Below are 19,809 nucleotides of genomic sequence, written 5' to 3'. Positions count from 1 at the left end.
TCAGCGGTTTAGGCGTCAGTGATTTGAAATTGGAGTTGTGGACCAGTGTTTGGCTCATCAACAGCCATTATAAAGAAATTGGAGGAAATTCAGCAGACAATGTCAAAAGACTGGTTCCAGAACATGTTCCAGGACTGACAGACATGGTGGGCCAAGTGCATAAAATGCGATGGAGACTGGTTTAAAACAGACCATATTAACTTGGACCCTGTCTAATATATTTCATAAATAATAAATTCATTCTCATTAATTTTTCACTTATTCTTGTATAATGCTTAATTCATTACACCATAAATTGGCTAATTAAATGTATAAAGCAATTTAGATTGAAGGTATGTGATTAAATGAGCTGTTGATTTTGAAAGTGGGACAAGTCCATTTTGTGTAAAAAAATAGTTAATGCTAATTCTTATTAGAAATTTACATAAATTTTATTTTTTTGATCAATTCACAATAAATATCTTATAATATCAGTATAAATTTGTTACTATTAATTTATATCATCAACAATATTTATTGAGAGTTGATTTTGAAAGTGAGGCAAGTTCATTGGCACCTACCAAATCATGATTTTTTTTCACCTAACATGAATAATCATTATTGCCTATTAAATTTACATGAAATGAGACCAAAAAATCATAAAATAAGTCTATTACTGCTTACGAATATTTATAAATCCATTCAAATACAAACCATTAAATATCTAGCAACAACATGAAATGTACTTGACCCACTTTCAAGATCAACCGCTCAAATATTGAATTTAATAATTAGAATTAAATTAATTAATTTAGAATATTCTGGAAGAAATAATGAGTGTGACTTAAACCTACACTTCTGCTTACTGTATGGATTGATTGCCAATTGTACTTCATCCAATTATTTCTTCCAGACCAAGTGGGAGTTGTGGGTTCAAATTCTGCCATGGTTTGATTCTTTTTCTCCCTTCCAGAATATTCTAAATTATTAATTGTATTAAAATTTAATAATTAGAATTAAAAATGGCAACTTAATCACTTAGAGGAAAAGGTGGTATTATGGAACCCCTCCATTTCAAACTGATAATAAAGGCGGATTGTGGCTGAACTGCAATAGGCAGACATCCGTAGCAAGAGGAAAACCCATTTCATTTCAGTTAAACGGTTGTCCGTAATGAATCAGCATATTTGTGTTTTTCTAAATTCGCAAGTTTTGAATGGTAAGTGATTTAATTATTTCTAAAATATAAATCGTGTAGTTGCAGGTTTACTGGTGCATGTATTCCACTCCAGAGACTTAGGGATACATATTAATCTGTGTGACATGTCATGTTTTTTAAAGTTTGGTCTTGACAGACATTAGTTAATTCAAGATGGCAATGCGTGAAATACGGACCCCATTGGTGCTTTTAATATGGAACCCAACTCCTCCGAACTCTCTCTTTGCAAGCAGACATTCGTCCAGAGCAATTTCTGAAAAAGACATTAGGTAGAAAGCCAATTCTTCCTAAGAATATGGAAAAAGAGCTGCTGGAATACATATTGTTAATGGAGGTCATATTTTTCTATTATAAAAGCATTTTTTTGATAAAATACATTGGAGTAAATGATTTTGTAATTACTTATCATTCTTTGTACTTTCCTATTTGTTTTTGGATACATTAAAGCATTTTTTGAAAATATACAGTAAGATTCCATAATACCACCCAGTTTTCCCTAAGCCTACTTTCTGACTTTTTGTACAGAAGCCTTCAAAAATCATACTTATAGTTATCTAGTGAAAAATCCAATTAGGAACATTTAGTTTAATAGTTACCAGTACTTTTTGCACAAAAAATGTGGGTGTAGTTATGATACCTTGTTTACAATTCACTATAATGAAAATGGGGTTCCATAATACCACCTTCTCCTCTATCATTAGTCCAAATGATTATAAATTTATAGCCATATTAATTATGAGAAATAATAGCATTTTTGTCTTTATCAATATTGCATTTTAAAAATAAATATTTTAATGAATTTTAATTCTGATCAGTTTGATCTTATCTTGCTAAAATAATTTCAGTATCCACATCTGTTTTCTTTTGGTAAGTTTAAAGAAGGGGGTCCTTCAAGACAAGAGGTAATGAATTTGATTTAATATATTATTTTTATTTGCAACGGCTTTCTAAATATCCTCTTATTGTATCAGATTAAGGAAGCATCCTTCACTACTGTGTTTTGGGCCGAAGGGTGGAAGGATAAACTGGATGCTGACAAACAACATACAGAACCACCCAATAAGAATATGAAAGTAATTTTAACTGCACCCGGTTAGTGTTTACTTTTGTTCCTTTGAAATTTAATGTTGAATTTCAATTAAATGGTTGTGTTTTTATAGATCCAGTATACATTACTACATCACTCTGTTTAGTCAATGCTGGTGTTGTGTGTTTGAAAGAAAATGAGAAAATGCCCGGAAGGTAAGAAGAAAATAAAATTTAAATTTACTTTGTATTTTTTTATGGATTAATCTAATTTCTACAATTTTATTTTCAGTGGTGGTGTCTTAACTCCGGCAGCTGCTTTTGAAGATACTTCGCTATTGGAACGGTTACAAAAATCGGGAATGGAGTTTAATATTATAGAGAAGTAATGACAGTCTGTTCCACTGTGCTATTCCAATTCAACAGAAAATATTAACAATTTACATATATCAAACTTTTGTCGATGGGAACAATATTTTTATGTTTGGTGTTTTGCCATTTGTACTAAGAAATCTATTAAGTCTTGATTTGTTACCATATGTTAAATCTAGAATTGCTTTTCAGTCAAGCAATATTAATTATTGATTTATGCACATAAGTAAAAATTACCTGTGGTGAAATAAAATGGTTTAATATTTTCATGAATGTTCTCTGATATATACATATATAGCATTTGTCAATTGTAAGAAATTTAAAGCGCAAGATATAAACTTAAGTTATGCAAATTAGTGAAAATCAGTTTTTGTATTTGCATAAAAAGTTGTGCCTTATTTTTGAGAGGTGCATGAGTGTTTCAGAGGGGGCAAACGGCACTTGCTCCCCTGGAACGGAATAAAAATTTCCACAATTTATAATCGTAAAAATGGTTGAGATGTGTAATCTTATATCCTTGACCATAGGACACTTTGTCTCACCTTTTGTATTGATGTAATACTGTATTCCAAGGGTGTCAAACTGGCGGTCCCCAATGTGATTTTACGTGGCCCACAGCTACAATGCTCTGAAATTAAATAAAACGGCTTGCAGATAAAGACTAACATAAACATATATCTGCCATAATGAAGATTGGATTCAAAGACTGAGAACAAACAAATATTGGAAAACGAGGAGGAAGAAGATAGTGCTGGCAAGTTTCTGGTGTAAACAATTGATTTTAGTTTTATAAATATGTACATTAAATAAAATAAATGTTTAAAATAAAAGTAATAGTATAGCAATTATATATTGTTGAGTTGCATTCACTGAACTACATAATGTTTAATTGCCCTCCTATCTATATTCTTGCATTCTCACTTTAAATTATAACTAAGAAAATTTGTTAATATGATGTGGCCCACATGAATCTTACCAGTCACATTAATGGCCAGTTGTTTAAATGAGTTTGACATAACTGCTGTATTCTATAATCTGAAAAAAACTCAAAATTTATTCATGCAATTTGTTTCAAAGCTTTGGAAAATTTTATGTGGATGATCATGCTCATGAACCATGGTTATTATGAGAGCAAATTATACAGTTTTGCAAAGAAAGGTATACTTATAGTTTTATGGTTACTTAAATCTTTCAGGAGTAGTGATATGTCTGTTGAACAGAGAAATTCTGTTACAGATTACAAAAGTAGTTCTAAATACTTTGCAATGTAGTGGCACGGTAGAGCTTATGGGGCCCAGGCAAATTCATTCATCCGAATTAGTATGTGCCATAGGGTCTGTAATCCAGATGAATTAATTCAGACATTTTTCTTTGCAGAAATTGTTTGGGTGACTCTTTTCTTTTAAAAAATTGGTTCCAGCCCCTATTGATGGAAGTCTCAGGCAATTGCCCTTTTTGCCCATAGAATAACGTGGCACTGTTGCAATGTTTAAGGTCAGAGAAAAAAAATTCTAGTTATATATTAATTTAATGAACATTGGAATGATAGCCTCAAAGTTAACATCCGGTGGTGTTACTAACAGATAAAACTTGGTTGACCAGTAAGCAGTAGCGGGGGTGGGATTTTCCACTCTGGGAAGAAGGAAGCAAGGATTTTCGCTAGATCTAGGGAATTTCAATTGCAGAAGAGAAAAAAGACACTTCCATAAATTATTGACAATTCTACAAGAATTTTACTGATACAGTTTTAGGCGACTTCTGTTAAAATATTTTACTGATCATGAGTTAATTTTGGTTTACTTAATGTGGATACACCATTATTAACACTAAAACTCCGTTAATTATTGCATTGCATACTTATGCTGCATTAATATCGAATACAATAATAACTGTTTTTCTTTCATATACAGTAGTAATAAAAAAATAAGCAACGAGTTACGAAACTTTCCTGGCAAAAAAGTTAATATTGTGTGTGGCGCCATCTGTTACGAGATTCTATTTTAAATTTTTATTATATCAATAAAATGTCAATAAGCTTACTTTTGAAGGTAGAAGTGAGTTTTATAAATAATGTTAAACTGCTTAAGAAGCTTATAGCACAATGTTAAATCTTCTAACTGCTCATAAAAGTAGAAGGAATTTAATCCATCCATCTAAAGAGTGTATATTTCATGTTTCTAAATGATGTGAATCCATGTTCAGAGTCGTAATACATAAAAAATGGTGGAGAAAAGTTGAGACAGAAATTTAGAATACCTGTTATCAGTTAATGATTACTAGATGCTTCATTTTTACTTTTCCAGCTTTTATACACAACAGATGGAAAGTATGCCGATGGGTTAGATAGTGACTCCCCAAGATTTTTACATTTTTGGACTTAGGTCACCTTGAAACGTCGAGAAATACATAAAACCCCCCCCCAGAATTTTTTTTGCATGTATAGATGTTAGCGTGTATGGGGGGGCACGATTTTGTTCATCCTGTCTGAAGCTTAACTCCTGTGTTTTTTTGTCGAAATGTCTTGAAACTTTGCAAGGAGGTTTGTGTATTAGGGCAAATGATGCTATTAAACTATGGTGATTAAAGGTCGAGGGAGTGGAGAGATAAAGGGGATCGTGCCATATCTCCAGTAGGGTCGGATTTAATGACGATTTTATTCGTTATTAGCATTTACAATTTTTTTTAAGAATAAAACCCATTCCTACCCTCAAAATTAAGTCTTGTTTTACCATTTTACAATACTGTAATTAAATATAAAAAGTTTTTTTAATAAAATATCGTAACAGATGGCGTCACTAAATGTTGCCGGGCAATTTAAGCAACTCATTGCTGGATTTTTATTTTGATAAACACAAAATTTTACATAAATGTCTTTTATATCTAGTAATAAAAATATTCTTTTTTTTTAGTCACTAATTAAAATGATAGATTTACGATAGACCCTTTTTATATAACTGAAAAAAAAATTTAAGGATTGGTGAGCTACGTGAATAGTTGAAACATGTGTTTTATAGCACTTTCCTATGGTCTCCACAATGTTTTGGATGTCACAATATGGCGGCTCGGATCAGATGTCACTGCACAGCAGCGCCAGTATTAAATGCAATTGCCATACCTGTCAAAGTTCGGAAGAGTATCCCACGTTCTTTCCTGGTCCCTGTCGTCAATGCCGATTTACCATTAAGCTAAATAAGCTAAAGCTTGGGGCCTCTAAATTTTAAGACAAAAGCTGAACAGAAAACAAATTATGCTATCCTGTAAAACAGCGATTGAAATTAACCTCTGACGATCAAGGTTTTGGTTTGGTTTGTTTGAGTTATGGAAACGCAACATTTGGGCGATCTGCCTAGGGGGATGTCTTTTAAGGGAAACTGGCCCCTATTTAGGCGTTACAGACGTGGAGAAAACTCGGAAGGCCCCACCAGTGGGCGAGTGGTCTCCGTTGCCGCTCATAGCGATGACAAGACCTAAACACTGGGAAGTTCGGTCGTGGGTTCGCGCCGCGATCGGACAGGCTGGCTGCTTGGAGTTTTCCGGGTTTTCTCCTTGCCAATAACGACTGAATAGGAGGCCAGTTCCTCATAAAAGTCCTCCCGGAAGGCATTATTTCCCGCGCGCGCGTATAGGCCGTTCGGATACGGCTGGCTCTTCGGTCGCATAGCGATCATAACTACATGTCTGTCGGAGAAAGAGCCTATATGAGCTAAAATCTCCATATCAACATCTGAGAAGAAAGAAGAAGAAAACCCGGAAAATTCCACGTGGCCAGCCCCTCCGAACGAGGCGCGAACCCACGACCGAACTCTCAGTGTTCAGGGTACGAAGACCGCTTGGCCACTGGTGGGTCCCTGGCGATCAAGGTGTGAGATTAGCTGATTGGGGTGAGGAGTTTTCCGACAGCCGAGCAATCAACTCCGTCGTGTGGGGAGTGTTAGGATTCACTGAGACAGGTTTCCATGGTAAACCGTTTACTAAACATAGAAATTTCCTAACAAATTCCTTGATTGACGAGGTAGTACCACAAAACGCGCGGATAAAGTTCGAAAAGTTCTGGCTTCGTTACTGGTAAATGGACACTGAAGGTGAAATACTCCGTAGGCCCCGGGGCATTTATCACGGCTTTCGGCGGATTCTCGTTGGACGAACTGACGAACCTGTAGATCGCTAGGAGGCACCCAGAGAACGATGTTTCCACAAGTTCCGAAATGTTCTTTTGTTTTCCAAAGATCTGGAGCACGCACGTCCAGTAGAAGAAACCAAGAACCAAGAACTTTTTATGTCCTTGAAAACGCAGTTTTATAGATTTCTTAACCTCAGTCGCCTCTCCATTGGTCTCTCCTTGTCACCTGGTGAACATTCGAAACCTAATGGAGGGCGCCGGGAAGGTCAACGTTGCGACTGAATATGATTCCTCTCTCTCGTCGAGTTTTCCTCGACTTTATTCCGCTTCCATTGTTTAACTAATTTACAAAAAAAAAAAAAAAAAAAGTGCATTGTTCAATTGAGACACTTAATCCTTTCCATTAGTGTCTGAAAAGGAGCTCTTTATTTTAAATCGACACCCCTCATTCGGACCTCTTAGTCGACCCCTGTTCGGGTCCTCACGAAGATTTCCGGTTTTCATAGCCTATTTACTTTTTTAATTGTTTGAAAGCGATAAGGAAATTTTTATCATTTACTAACGAGAGTATCTATGATTTTAATCGCTATTAGACGATTACTACGACGCCATGATTATCTTGAGTATTTGGATCGCTTTCAGTGGCGTAGCGTGGGTGTCAGCCGCCCCCTTATTTAGGTATCTCAATTTAAAACACTAAATTTCAGTTTCGTCACTGAAGAAGTAATGAAAAATTCCGTGCTCATTTCAATCGGTCCGAATCGTAGCTGCGACAAAAATATGAAATGGTTCAAATTTTTACAATATATTATTATTATTTATTGTGAAATTTTGCCGCCCCTGTCACCCCCACTACGCTACGCCACTGGGCGGTAAATTATTTAAGTTGACACGTAACAATCGAATAATTTTTCCTTGGATGACGTCGTGTACACGTGTTATAATTTATATTAATATAAATTATAACATACAATATACAATAGTAAAACACTATAAATTAGAAATATAGTATATTGTATAATAGTAGAATTTTGTTTACCTTATACTGTACACATCTTAAAAGTTAAATAAAGACTTTGCTATGTATTAATAATCTGTGTAAATTGACGTATGTACCTTTTTTATACAATTAATGTAAGATATTTTCTCGCAGTAAAATGTAGCCTACGTCCATGTCCAACATGTAAGCTATCTCTGTGCCAAATTTTATTAAAATCTGTTCAGCGGTTTAGGCGTGAAAAGATAACAGACAGACAGAATTACCTTCAAATTTATAATATTGGTACAGAATATAGATTAATATAAATTTCTGCTATAAGGGGTACGCGAGTTTGAACTCTTTCTTGAAGTGGTACGCGGGAAAAACTAATTGGGAACCACTGGACTATTACGATAAAATCGGGCCGTACAAAAACTGTACTTCGTAGTGTCTACACTAAAAAGTAGAGTTCGTAATTAAGAATGGAAAACAATAAAATATAGGAAAACATACCAACAGAACATCTGTTCAGGCTAATGCCGATTACAAATAAATTATCATTATTTGTAATCGGGTTATAAAAGAAGCTTAACACCTGAAAGAGATTATAAAACAGGTTATAAAAGAAGCTTAACAATTGAAAGAGAATAGTTCTCGACCGCATTGTTCATATTAACTAGTTTAACTTTCGGCGAATTACCTGTAAAACTTGGAAATAATGTAACTAGTAGCTTTGATGCCATATTGTCAACGAACGTAACTGAAGGAACTAGAATAGAACTTGCTGCTAAATTTCGGTTTATCCCCTATAGCACCTATAGTTGTTCGCACGAACCTAGCTTATGGTATGTATTTTCTATTATTTAAATTATATCGAAATGAAAAAAGTAAATATATGTAATTTTTTGTTTTTAGTTTCGATGTATGTAAACTGGTGAAAGAAAACTCTATTGTTTGTTCGATTGACGGTCAACCTTGCAAGCAATGTCCTATTGGTCTTGGATTCTTACGGATTCGAAACTTAGTAACTCAGACTAAAAAAATAGTGAATACATTTTTTGCTTTGTTTTTTTTAATTGTACCGTATTGTTTATAAATTGAATTTAAAACATAAGTAAATAAGTCTAAATAGATGATTTATTTGTTTTTAGAAATGGTTTAGTAGTAGAATACACGTTGGCTGTCCGGATAAGACGTTGGTCTGTCGCTCTGGGGTACCCCAAAGCGGCAAGACCAATGCCTTATCTCGCAGGAATCGAATCCCGACCTGTCCAAAAATACCAGGAATATCTTTTGTGTGGTCTGTTCTTGATATCGTGTCCGTCGTTCCCGTTCGGTCTCATCATCTTAGGACTGACCCAAACCCACAAATTTATTTTTAAACTTAAAAGTTGTTTATTTTACAAACAATTTGACGATATTCTTTAATTCGTGATAAATCTGTTATTGGCAAAATATAAAATATCACAAAATCATTTTGGACTTATGGGTTTTCAATACAACGAAATGCAAGCATTTGAATTCTTAGAACGTTCGGAGTGTTCGGGAATTCGAGATCATCATTGCGACTACACAGAACTCTGATTTGTAAACGTTCTGACAGAAAACATTCGTTCTGTCTATTGTTAAATAACGATTTTTAATTAAAGGTTGTTATTTTTGTTACAGTTCTGTTTATTGGTATATAAAACGTCTTTGCCAAAATAAATTCTTTTATCTTAAACTGTTACATTTTATTATAAAGATTTCTCTGCATATTTATGTGTAATGTGCGTAGTATTATATTCTTTTGTTATTTGGCTGTCGATTTTCAATATTTCTCGTTTCGTTTAAACTACGAATTTGTAGTAAGAGTTAAATTGTAACACGAGTTTTCGTTTAATTTAGTTTCTCTTTAGTGTATGTCTTTAATCCTAATTTTTGTATTGATCTCTACATATAACTTCAATACAATTATTTATTCTGATGTTAGTTAAATTTTATTTTATTTTATTTCAGAACCTTCGTGGAAGTCTATCACTGACCTTTAGAATCTATGATGCACAGAGAAGTTTATTAGGATGCTATGAAACAGTCGTCGAGATACAGTAATAAAATATTTGTCCAAAACACTGAATTTTGTGAAATAAAATAAATAAAGTGAAATAAATAAATAAATAATTACTCACGTCGACGGTTCTTTTGTCCCCTTTTCGATCCTAAATATTTTTCCTCTGACTTCGTAGATTCGTTGGCGTTCGTTGTGGGTCTTTTCTCCCCCGTTGGGTCGATTCTGCCGCTCTTTTAGAGGTTGTCGTTTCGCTATTCCCCGTATTCGATTCGATTCTCGGCTTTTCCTTTTCGTCGCATTTCTCTTTCTGTTTTCCTTCTTTTTCGTATTCGTCACTGGCGCCGACGGAACGGTTTCCGGTTCGAGCCATTTCGGTTTTTTTCCCCCCGTTCCGATCCTTTCCGAATAAATGACAAAATACAACCCCAAGAAACGTGGCCGAATTTACTTTTAAAAAAGTTCCTTCGTAAGCAGAATACTTCGTTCCGCATCTACTACGTCTTAAGAAACGGCATTTTCTATCGTTTTTATAATACAATCTGAATTTAGAATCGCACGAATTGCAAACGGACTCGGTTTGGCAAGATTCTAGGACAAATGTAGCAAATTTTCGTCCCCCCAAATTGTAGAGGCCCCCTGTGCGAGCATAAAAGTCAAAAGGACCATGCCCGTACGGGCGACCCTTCGCGAGATATAGCCCTCCAAAGATGCGCCTACGTCATATCCGGTCACGTGACTCCGCGCCCAAAAGGGTCGGCGTCACGTGGCCGAAAATTTTTTTTTTTCGGTTTTTCCCCATCTGTGTCGAAAAAAGCGCGCTTCCTTTACTTAGCCCCAGTCGCGTCTCCCCATCCTGTCCACGTCGCCGTCGCCCCCTTCGCACGCGGCCGGCGGCCCCAGTCTCCCGCCTGCAGCCTTCCGGAGTCGCCATCTGTTGCCTGTAAATACTAACATCTATTATTTTATTACACCTCTTACCTCAGCCTATGCTCGAGCCCCGGTCCCGGCCGGCGCCGATCCACTTCTCTCCACACCGGCCCGCTAGGTCGCTCCTCTGCCAGAAACACTTCGGAACTCATACTTGAGCCATGCTAGGCCGAGGAGCGCACTGCGCATGACGGGCCTCCAGGCGGCCCCCTCGGCCGCACAGATGCAGCGGGCCTGTCGCACGGCCAATGGCCGATCGGGCGCGGGTCACGTGACCTCCTTTCATAAGCCTTCGGGCATTTTCGGCCGGTGTTTGTTACCGCAATAGTTAGGAGTACAACTCAGTAAATATTCAACAGTTGTGATATTCCAGTAAATATTCAATATTTGTGATATTTGAGGCAACGGAAGCGAACGCAACAGGTAATTTTCGAAATCCGAAAAGACTTCATTCACTTTACTTCTTCCCAATGGTAAAGTGTTTCTATAACGTACAGTAAAAGGTGTAGTGTGGAGAAAGTAAACGAATTGGACAATTGTCACGAAACAATGCCGAATGAAGAGATNAGTACCAATATAGAGAAGATCGGAGACTCCCAAGTTTACCCGGGTACCCCCACAAAATCTGTCCTTTATACTTATCTCTTCTCTTCATATCTCTTAATTTCTTTACCCTTCTTCCTTAGCATATAAGCTAGATTAAGGTAGATTTAAGTAGTCGTAGTATCTTAAACCATAATCTTTTTATTGTCGCGAGCACGTGTTCTATTTGTGAAAATATAGAATTTTGTCGGACGGATTCGAACTTGTGCACGTACTATAGTTTGGGATCAAGTGTGTTTAGTGTAAACGAACCAGGTGTACGAAGGACTAAGTAGCTGTAGTTGAATAAATATCCTGTTTAATTTTATGGTTACTTCTTTGTCATCCTTTCTTTGTCCTCCACACCACTTCCTCGCATCTCACTTGGTTTCTCACCCATTTCTAGGAGACATTAGAAACTAGGGTTTCTCAAACAGGATTCCGGGTTTTTTTTAACTCGAGAAATCCGCAAATTTCTTAAAATTCACGTTTTTCTTATTTTGTGTTAAGATTATACTTTCTATTTGCAAAATTTTTTCAATTAACTCAAACTGTCAGAATACATTTGTATTTATTAATTTTAAACCTACTGATTAGTTTTTTAAATTTTTGCTTGTTATGGCATGTCACAAATAATCAATAAGCAGCTTATTTCTCGCAGGACTCTGAAAATTCTTTACTTGTCAGAACCTGTAATATCTCAAATAATTGTACTTACACTGTCTTAATTTTTAACCATGCCCAGTAGCTTCAATAACTACATAACGCCAGGTTGCGCAAATTGGGCAAGGATACAAACGAGTACGAAGTCTGCGAGTATGAAGTTTTTCGTCATAAACCTGATTATTAAAGACAAACGAACTGCCAAATTATCGGTCTATAAGCTTGATGTTTCTATTAAAGCAGTCGCAGTAGACAAATCAAGAATACTAGAGAGCAAAAGAAGTATTACAATCTTGAAAATGAACTAGAAATCTTCCAGGCTACGGGTGAAAAAACACATAACATCCGTCTTCTCTTAAATGCATTAAAGACAATTCCACCCACATTAATTGAATTGGAAAGGGCATTATTGGTAGCAGGACTTTTCATTAGTTAAATAAGAACCAGATTGAGTGATTGGAGTATTGACCATCTTTGCTTTTTAAAATCTTACTAAAAAATTTACAATAATAATTTGTATTATGTTTTATTTTAACAAAAAACGAAAATTACCCTTTTAGTTAGAAGTTTGATCTAAGTTCATTTTTTTTTAATTAATTTGAATTTTCAACTCAATTCAAAGCATTTGTTGTTGTTGTATGCAGTTTCCAGCAAACTTTAATAAATTTTTTCTATTTCTGTTCTGTGAAAATTTCTACATAATTTAAAGGTAACTTTTAATATATATTTTACACAGCATTATTAATATGATTTTGAAAGTTGCAGAACCAGAATGTATTAAATTACTTTAAAAAATGAAAAATAATTATATCATTTGATTTGGGAATCCTGGGACAAGCAAAAAACCAGAAAATGAGAAAAGAAACCATATTAGAAAAAACTGATGTTGACAATCAATTTGATGCCAAATTCCATCCCAATTAGAGATATCTGTTGATTTTACAACACTCATTGTCTATATGGGTATATTTCTCCTCAGTTATTGTCATAAAGTTCAAAGACCCAAATAAAATTTTGTTTTACAATCCTTTGTAAAATTTTATTCATAGAAAGGTGCTAAAATGATTGTGAAGACACTCCACAGCACCAAGTTCAGTTACACCGTTCATCATACAACCCCACATAACTTTTAATTCACTTCCCAGGATTTACATAAGCATAGTAAATTGCAAATTCATATATTTATTGGCAGACAAATTGAATTTATGTGTAAATAACTGAATGCAGGTACAATTAAATATATCAATAGATGAGTTTAGGTTAGGATTCTTCTAAATTTTGTTATGTTATCCAAAAATTTAACTATTACAAAAGATTTAAACACATAACAAGATACTGTATATATAAATAAACTGCATATATAACTGTATATATAAATAAATGATTACAGTTGACATATGTCGGATGTGCGAAGAGTTTTCTTCGATTTGGTAGTATTAATAAATTGTACTACTTACAGAAAGATAGCTGACAATGGTATTTAACACCTATCCTGCTAGCCTCACAAAGAAAGAATTATGTGGATACACAGACCTTTCCTGTGTGCCAACTGATTTTCACTATTTTACTGAGCGTTAAAAAGAATTGACTAAAGCTAAACAAACAGTGAAAACACTTTCTGATTTCTAGGACATTAAGCAGTATTTCTGTCAGTTTTGAGAACTGTGCGCTTCAATTTGTATGGATTTTGTTTAATCTTATATGCATGTTTTACAGAGAGGATATAAAATGAAAAATATTGATTATCACTATCATCGTCACTGCATATGTTCAACTCTTTCAATATGTTTCACAATTTTTATTCATTATAATTTACGTGACACATCTGTAAGTTTACTCGCATATACTGCATAAATATGCTCAGAATCATCATGCAGAATACAGCTGCGAAACTCAAAATTGAATGCATCACATGGTTCTAAACAATTCATTGGACTTCAAATTTCTGATGACACAATTTGTTTATATCATGCAACAAATGTAATGTTATATTTTAAACCTAAGAATATTTTTATATATCGAGAAATGTAATAATACAGTTGCTTTAGGTTAAGTGTTAATCCCTTCTATTGTTACAGATTAATCTGTTAAATAAAAGCCAAATTTATGCAAACTCAAATTTTTGGCAGAAATATTTTATTCACATTTAAATTACAAAATCTGATAGAATCGTCTACATTTTTCCACAGGCAATACATCGGACATATCACAAGATAAGTATTCAGTATTATAGAATAGTGCATTATTTGTAACTTGCGCGGAACAAAATGTTGAAAATATACAAAAACAAATAACTATAACACAATTACTGAATTTAATGCTCACTTAACTACAACATTTGCAAATCTTTAACTAGTTCAACAGCTAATACTAATATTTTATTATATTAATAGAGAAAAACATTATATATATATATATTTTTATATACAAAAACTGCTTTGTATAAAAATATAACAAGCTTTCTTGTACTTGAAATTCTTTATACTTTTATATATATATAAAACAGCATATTTTTTATATTATCCACAATAATAAAACTTAATATATGCATAATGTAAATTTGTGCAAATTGCATACATTTGATTTTAATTGAGGTATAATTCTCATCACTGACTTTCAATGCTGTAAAAAGCACACTTGAACATCACTGATGTAATAAATTATCAGATGCAATTACTTATGCTATGATCCTCGAATTTTTATATTGATTACATTAGCTTTCAGTTACGTTACTTATGTCGCATTATAATATCAAGAAATAAAAATTTATTAATTATGATTGTTATAGTATGTAATTCTATAATTTATACTGATCTTAGATCATCATAGAAAATTATACTTTTGGAATAAATATCTGGTAAAACAGCAAACAGAAAACTTTTATATTTAACTTAACTCAAACATCACTTATAAATTAGTATTCTATTTTTATTAAATAAACATCTGGTCTTAAAATACTTTCAGTATATTTAAACAAATGCAATATTGCCATTCATAATTAAAATAAAATGCAGGCATTATGATTATGACATTTGCATTAAGTATAGGCTGACCGTATATACAATTTCCAATGGGACGGTCACGTTGTTTTAATAAAATTTTCATATTTGTCTAATTTTTTGAAAATCAAAAAATTCAGCTCTCCAGTTTGTAAATTAAATACATTTGTATATCATATTTCATGTTAATAATTAATAAATTTGAATGGATATTACTGAGGAAGGAATGACACAAAATATAGCTTACTGAATAGTTCTGACAAATTTGATGAATATATTACATGAAGAGAAACATGAAATTATATGATTTGATCAAGACAGTAATAAATAAGTACTTGAACAAAGCAAATTTATATGTATTGTATTATACAAAATGCAATGACAACAACATAAAATTTTTTGATTTTTATATTGCACCAATTTCTCTATGTAGCAAAGGACCCGCAAAAAGTTTTATCATCATTCACAGTTAGTTTACAATAGTATTCCTTTAATTGAGGAATAAATATTGGTATAGAGACTGTATAAAATGACTAGATTCTATGCTTCACAGCAGGAACCATTGAGATACATCAACTAGTAATTAATTAGAAAATATCACAGTATGGTACACATCACAATAAGCTCTTTAAGTATTCTTGACAAATAGTGAATAACAACAGGTTAAATAGGAATCTTATTATATAGTACTGGTCATATATGCAACAATAAAATTCTTTAGATATATATTTTTATTTGAGATCAAGTTCTATCTAGTCTAGTACAGTATAAGTAATTTTACTTAAACAATCATTTATGTTTCAAAATATAGGATTAGTTTTTTGCTACTTTCTATCAAAACTCACTCTTCACATATCTGGGAGTTCATTTATATGAAAATTCTTTTAATTAGCACAACTACCACAAAGAATTTGTTTTCTCTAATTTATACTCCTTTATGTAATGGGTCTGATTATTTACAGTAGATATAACTTTTAAGATAACACAATTGCCTTCTTTTTTTTCTTTCTAATTCTTTATACAAGGCAAAGGTCATTTAGATTGACAGTAAATGATTTTTTATGTAAAATATTTTAAAAAATCACTACTTATGGTATTGTCTTTATTGCTCTTATACATGCATTTCGATCTAAAGATCATCTTCAGTATAATATATTGATAGTTTAGAAAATATGGAAATGTTAATCAATAAATTAAGTAAAATATCAATAATGCCTCAATTTGAATTCATAGCACTAGACATAACTTCTATGTATCCTTCAATAATGAGAAAGATGATTTATGAAGCACTGAAACAAAATTGGAAAATGAACCTAGTAAAGTTGGTCTTAGAAAGTAATTATTTTCAAGATGGTTAGGGTAATTTCTAAATCCAAACAGATGGAATTAACATGGGCAGTATGATAGGATCAAAATTGGCAGAGATAGTTACGAAAGAGATTGATGAAGAAATAAATAAAATTAAAGGTGGTATCCATTGCTCCCACTACCTAGATGATGAAATAATACCGTACAATACTAAATTAAAGAGGTAAGTAAATAACCATATTAAATTTGAACTTGAAAAAGAAAAAGATGTTTCAATAAATTATTTGGGTATTAACATAAAAAGACAAGATTATAATTTAATATTTAAAGCATATAAAAAAGATTACAATACAGAAGAAACTACAAATTATTATTCATATTTTCCAAAATATGTTTAAATCAAGATATTGTACATTCTTTTTATCTTTTACTATAAGTATTTACTTAGTGATTATCCTAAAATTATTCTTAAAAAAAGGCACAAGGAATATGAAAGACAAAAAGAATAGTTTAAATGGGTAAGACTCTAGTACCAATATTAACTAATAAATTAAAATTTACAGCTAATAAAAAAGAAAAAGTAAAGAAGAAATGAATTTGATAGTAGTAATATGTAACAATAATAATAGATTTTACATAGGAGAAATGGGTCAACAACTGAAAACCAGAGTAAAGGAACATGTGACAGCATTAAAATTATAACATCAATAGTCACCATGGTTACGTCAACAAGAACATAACTGTGAAATATAATAAAAATTTAATATTATCCTTTTCAAAGAAAGAGATGATAAAAAAAACAAAAATAAGTTCTTTATAGTAAAATGTTTAATAATAATGTAAAATTTGGTTAATGTAAAAGTTTATCTTTGGAATGGTATTTGATTGTAGATGGAAGTGTTTGTGAAAGAGAAAGTAAGAAACTTTGAATGTGTAAAACTTTAGGCTGATAATTGTAAGTTTACTGTACATTGTTGGATTTTAATCTTAACTTACAAAAATAAAAACAATATTACTGTATTTTTTTTTAGAAAAATTGTTCTATTAAATGTGTTATGTGCATTTCAATCTCTTCAGTATAATAAGAGTAATAAAGACAATACTATAAATAATGATGTTTTTATATATTTTTTAAAACTTTACTGTTGATCTAAATAAGCTTAGCCTCAGGTAAAGAGTCAAAAAGCAAAAAAAAATAGATGATAATTGTTTTATCTTAAAAGTTATATGTAGTATTTATTTATATAAAGTGACTTGTATGTGACTAAATTTAGATTCCTTAATTAATTACTACATAATTAATTAATTGTGGTTATGATAAACGGAACAAAGATTATGGTTTAAACTATAAAAAGGTTTTATAATTAAACTTACTTATGAAGACAGGCTCTGATTTGCAAAAGGGATAAGTTTCATCAAAATATAAAACTAAAAATAAAAATATTTACTGCAAGTTTTATTACTTTTCAAACAATTACGTCAAGTTGGAGCCTTTATCAATCCAGTTTGATGGCAGTCGACCATCTACTAAGAGAAATATATGAGAGAGAAATGCATTTTTAGAATTTTGTTTTTGCAAACCACGGATGCCCATATAGGGTTGAAATATTATCTTAAGACTTCATAAGAATATTGCACTCATTTTAAAAAGAGCATTTCAATATTTCTGTTTGGTTCAAAATAAAAGTTTATTATTAGATTTTGGTTAATTTTTTGTTTCTATTCTGAATATCTGATGAAAAGCTCATTTTCAATATTACAGTTTGAAATATCAAAAAATACTGGTATAAATAACATGGTACAAATTGATAATTTGTCCGATTAAATTTACGTGAAAATATTTTTTACTGGTTTCGATCAATGACAATAAATTTAAAGTATAAAATTCTATTTTACAAAAAAAAAAAAAAAAAAAAATAATATATGTAACTTCATAAATAAATCTATCAAACTATTGTTTAATAGAGATAAATTATGGTAGATTCCCATTTTTTGTGGCCATGAAAGTAAATTTTTAATCGTTATATATTTTTCTATTGGTCATTTCTTATTTTTTTACTTAAACATAGCATTTCATGCAATTCTATAAAATTGAAACCAGTCATAATTTTGAGATTGTGAAATAAGTGGAAGTGTGAGAATCTACCATATAACGGAAAACTTTTTCCCAAAAGTTTTAATTGTAATATAAAAATATTTTGATTATACGAGAACATTCATTTTTTCCCGTGAAAAAATATGAAAATAAATTGGACAATTTTTCAAATTTATCATATGTTAAAATATAAAGTGATAGTAAAACTTTACAGTAGTGTCTCTGTAATCTGACATATATCAGATTACTGGATTTTGTATGTTTATACATACCGTGCAGTAAAAAAATGCACTTAGTTCATTGGATAGTTTATTGTATTAATCATGATTGTGACTGTTTTGCCAACTGGAGGTGCAATAAACAACTAGCAGCTGGCAGTATATGCATACATCAGTCTCTTTCTGTCACACACATCTACAAGGAGTGACACAAAAATGTCATGTGCACCGCCCTGCAGAGTGTTGGACCAGAGAGAGACTACTGTATTTTGAATGTAGTCTTTTTTTTTTTTTTTTTTTTCTGTTCTTTATATGCAATGTTGCTAATCCAAATGATCATATACAGTAATTAGTTTAGATTAGAAAGATTGCATCATATTTTAGCACCTTTAAACACTAACAATTTTGTTTTTATATATTGTGTGTGTAATTTTGCCAATACACAATTTTTTTTTTCTAAATATCACTTTTGGTAGCTGTTATTATGATCTATGTATGTATGTATGTCTCTTTAATCTGAAATGGGGCCAAAACTTGCTGAATTAGTTATGAAAAATATTTATGAAAAAATACAAAATATCCCTGGTGTTAAAATGGTGATGAGATATGTAGATGACTACTTATTAATCTATAATAATAAAATAACGAATGATACAATAATATTAAATACTATAAATAATATAAATGAAGATATAAAATTTGATATTGAATTAGAAAAATGCAACCAAATAAATTTTTTAGATATAACAATAATTAATGAAATAGACAAATTTTCTTTTAAAACATTTAAAAAAACCATGTAACGTCAATAAAACCATCAATTATCAATCCTGCATCCCTGAAACTATAAAAAAGAACACCTACATAATGGGTCTAAAAAATATATATACAAGAACTACTAATAATATAAATCGTAAAATTGAATTAAAAGAATTAGAGAATACGTTTATTTTGAATAATTACCCCAGTTACAAATTAAAAATGTGGCACAACCAGTATTATAAAAACAGATTTAATATCAAATATAAAAAAGATATGAATTATAAAGCTTTTCCTTATATCAATGATGTTTATAATAATTGTAGTAAGATTTTAAAAAAAGAAAATATTGTTTTGGCCCCCATCTTCGACCAATAAAATTTCACGTAATATTTACAATAATAATAATAAATATAAAATGAAAGTTGATAATTTAAAAAAAATCAGGAGTTGTATATAAAATTAATTGTAATTGCCAAAAACCAAAAAATTAGATAGGTGAAACTAGTAGAA

General features: G+C 31.7%; 1 protein-coding gene across 1 annotated transcript in view; it reads left to right on the top strand.

The window, feature by feature from the left end:
- LOC111625458 (saccharopine dehydrogenase-like oxidoreductase) overlaps positions 1 to 2,865 on the top strand; it is a 21,005-nt gene extending 18,140 nt beyond the window's left edge. The window contains exons 6-10 of the mRNA XM_023368606.1: positions 5 to 146; positions 2,044 to 2,100; positions 2,170 to 2,290; positions 2,359 to 2,440; positions 2,517 to 2,865. Of these exons, the coding sequence (XP_023224374.1) occupies positions 5 to 146; positions 2,044 to 2,100; positions 2,170 to 2,290; positions 2,359 to 2,440; positions 2,517 to 2,613 (499 nt within the window). The 3' untranslated portion in view covers positions 2,614 to 2,865. The remainder of the gene's footprint in view (positions 1 to 4; positions 147 to 2,043; positions 2,101 to 2,169; positions 2,291 to 2,358; positions 2,441 to 2,516) is intronic.
- The last annotated feature ends 16,944 nt before the right edge of the window (positions 2,866 to 19,809 follow it).

Source organism: Centruroides sculpturatus, unplaced genomic scaffold (genome assembly GCF_000671375.1).
Source record: "Centruroides sculpturatus isolate CEXI.00-Female unplaced genomic scaffold, Cexi_2.0 scaffold379, whole genome shotgun sequence".
Classification (NCBI taxonomy): Eukaryota; Metazoa; Arthropoda; class Arachnida; order Scorpiones; family Buthidae; genus Centruroides; species Centruroides sculpturatus.
This window is presented reverse-complemented; position numbering and strand designations above follow the sequence as displayed.